The sequence below is a fragment of the Wolffia australiana genome, chromosome 7 (genome assembly GCF_029677425.1).
Source record: "Wolffia australiana isolate 7733 chromosome 7, ASM2967742v1".
NCBI lineage: Eukaryota > Viridiplantae > Streptophyta > Magnoliopsida > Alismatales > Araceae > Wolffia > Wolffia australiana.
The window spans coordinates 18,468,969-18,472,041 of record NC_135841.1 but is presented as its reverse complement, the minus strand read 5'-3'; the positions used below and the strand labels follow the sequence as shown (position 1 = coordinate 18,472,041).

The 3,073-nt window shown below is 45.8% G+C and overlaps 1 protein-coding gene across 1 annotated transcript; it reads right to left on the bottom strand.

The window, feature by feature from the left end:
- Positions 1 to 304: 304 nt before the first annotated feature.
- LOC144705680 (ferritin-like catalase Nec2) lies at positions 305 to 2,562 on the bottom strand. The gene is made up of 3 exons (XM_078578452.1): positions 2,116 to 2,562; positions 1,785 to 2,010; positions 305 to 1,121 (listed from the first exon to the last, which is right to left on the bottom strand). The coding sequence occupies exons 1-3, from the start codon at positions 2,508 to 2,510 to the stop codon at positions 744 to 746; spliced, it is 999 nt and encodes a 332-aa protein (XP_078434578.1). The 5' UTR covers positions 2,511 to 2,562; the 3' UTR covers positions 305 to 743.
- Positions 2,563 to 3,073: the final 511 nt, after the last annotated feature.

Sequence of the window (3,073 nt, the reverse complement as noted above, 5' to 3'; positions counted from 1 at the left end):
TGCGTAATCCCTATTAGTAGGGCAAAGATAGCATGAACAATTTAGAGAGAAGGGCCTGACGTTCTGGTGGAAAAGAGAGCGTCCCTGGAAAGTACAAGGAGTTAGCTTGAAACAATATTAGAAATTATTTATCTCATCCCTCACCTCCACCTCGTTCACTACAAAACACTGTTACTCAGTTGCAACTTTGTAGAATGCGCTCGGAAGTGTGAATTTTTAGATAGAAGAATCGAAAGGGCTATGAGGGATGGAGGTATATTAAGGAGAAGGGGATTAAGGGAGAAGGGGGGGAAAGTACATTTAAAAGGCATAACTAGCCCTTCTCTTAAGCTCCCCTTCTTGGCTGTTTGTTGTATAAATCAGTGAAAGCATTTCACGGCCAGTTTGCTGGCCATTTGCCATGTCATAGAGCCTACATCTCAAAACGTAGCTTACCCATTTAACCAGCATTTTGTCCTTATCATAAGACTATGTAAAATTAAGTCTTCCCTGTTCAATTGGACCCGTAATATCATTTAAAATCAATAACCAAGGAAGGCATAGCCCCTCGGAGACATCCATGTGCATCCATCTCTTGCCCCCGTTATTCTACCGCAACTCGTCGCCTTCTGAGAACTCACCCAACATGTACAACATCGCCACCCCACCCACCATTTTGCAGACACTTCGACTTCATTATTTTTCTAGTAAAACCCGTCACGACTTCATTATTGATAACGCCAGGATAAACGACCATCTCCCCGTCAAGGAATACGGAGGTAACGTAGAGCGATATTTCCTCCGGCGCCTGCAGGGAAGAAGCCACCAGGGCGGCGTTCATCGCCGGTCCCATACACAACCCTGAGAATCTCCTCCGGGCTGCGAGTATAAGAGAGAGAATTGCGGTCGGCTGAGAGAACGTTCGTGCTTGTTCTACCCTCCGCGCCGAGCTCTGGCGGGACGATAATTCCCTCGTCTTTAATCCCGCAGCCAGCGAGACGGTTCCTGAGCTCTGATACGGCAGCGGTGAACTCGGCCACGGTACGGTTGTAGGGATGAACGATCAAGGCAGCGCGCTCGTAGAGCATTGTCCTGATGACTGCGTCCTGCCCCGCCTCCACTCCGAGAAGCCCCGCCAGTAGCTGGGAATTGATGGAGGTTGTTAAGCTATCATATAATCCGAATAAAGCGAGTGGATTATGTAAATATGGGATCATATGTGGAGGATAATTCCATACTAATTAAACAGAATTAAGTTTATCCTGTTGACAATAAACAGGGGGCAGTCTTAATGGATTGTAATTCTATTATTTCCTCAATGGGCAGTGATTTGAGTGTAGGCCTCATACTGAAATCACAGTAATATGTATTCCATTCTAGCTAAAATGACAGTCATATGAATTATTCTAGGTCGTAAGCTCTCATATTAATCCCGATTAACTGATTCCATTCCGTTTATGTGGGATGCTGTCTATTCTAATTAAAATTATAGGGCCACTTAGGAAAGAGCAATCGGGATCAAGTTTCTCATGTTGAGTATAAATCAGGGTCAGTTCTTGTGCCACGTTTAAGGTTGAACTTCACTGAGATCCTCCATTACGCTGAAGAAATCAAGCAAGTTAGTACCAGTCGACTCAAAATCCCACCCCTCGAGATCGACCTAATTCAAACGACTCTGCTATTCCCTCTTCTTCTCCTAATTAACAGATTCATCCTCAAGAATTCAATGCAAGATGACCCATAAGTATTCCCCACGAAAACGAACGTAAATTCATAGTTGCATGAGGAAGAATGAGCGCTCTTACTCTCTTGGAGACGTAGCCGCTGATGAGAGGATTAGCGCCCACATAACCAACAAGACCCATGTAGGGGATAACGTACGACGCCAGGAGATAGTTGATAGAATTAGCGTAAGGGTCGAATGGAGGGTTCAGCGGGTATCCCAGCGCCTGATCGAAGATCCTGGCGAAGTTCTTGGCGCTCAGATCCAGCAGCGGCCGGGGAAATCCTCCAACAGTTGTCTTGATCGCCCTAGAATTAAGAAATTGAAGAATATCATGACGATAATGATGGTTATGATGATGTTAATGATGATGGTAGTGAACTAGTGATCGAGGTGGTGTGTGATTTGTTTACCTCAAGTGACCCACTTCCTCAAACCCAAATTCGGTGATGACTGCACGGGTTTGGCGGTCGAGGTTGGCCTTGCGGGCACCGATGGGAGGCGGGCCACCCATTACCAATTCTGGAGCGACATCGTCGAGACTAAGCCCAAGGGCAGAGTTAATGAAATAGTCAGCCTCAAGGTGCTCCAAGTTGAGGGCGAACTGGAGAAGATCGACGTCGAGTGGAGGCAAAGGAGTTGGCGCAATGGGAATCTCCGGCGCGCACAGCCGGCCACCACCGTCCTTAAACCCAGTGGCTGTGCAAGAGAAGAAGAAGAAGAAGAAGAAGAAGACGAAGGCCATAGCCATCCATGCAAAGCTCCGAGTATCATAACCCATTGTCACTGCTAGATGTCGAAAGCCCATGTTTTTCTCTACATATATACTAAACAGATGAACGGCCCTGATATTGATGTGTCACCGGATTTAGCCTCTGTCGGCAGAGATGAGAAAGAGATCGACGAGTGTTCGTTTTCTTTACTCCTCCCCAATCAGCAATTCCGGAACTTCTTGGCGAAGACCTTTTCCAAGACTGGGCAGCCCCCTTAACCTGGCGAGCTTCCTTCTCATAACCAGTACGTTTAGTACATTACTAACCAAGGTAATGCGTGTTTCGTGCTACTTACGTCGGTTAGCGGATGGTTGGTGGATGTGGCGACGATCAGCGTTTCCGATGTGTTGCGCAAGCTGTTGATTTGCAATTTAAGGAAAAAAAATTAAGTCTCAGCGGTGCAAATTGTTGTTTTAGTAAATTTTCGTAAAAGCAGCGTTTCTTGCAGTTTGTTATGAATGAAATTAAAATAGAATACTTGGTTACGGAATATCCCAATGCAGATATTTGGGCATGAGACGCGTTTTAGGAAAGTAATGGACCATTTCTTGGTTTAGTAAAGTTCATTCATACTCTTTAGGGAACCATGAACGTCATG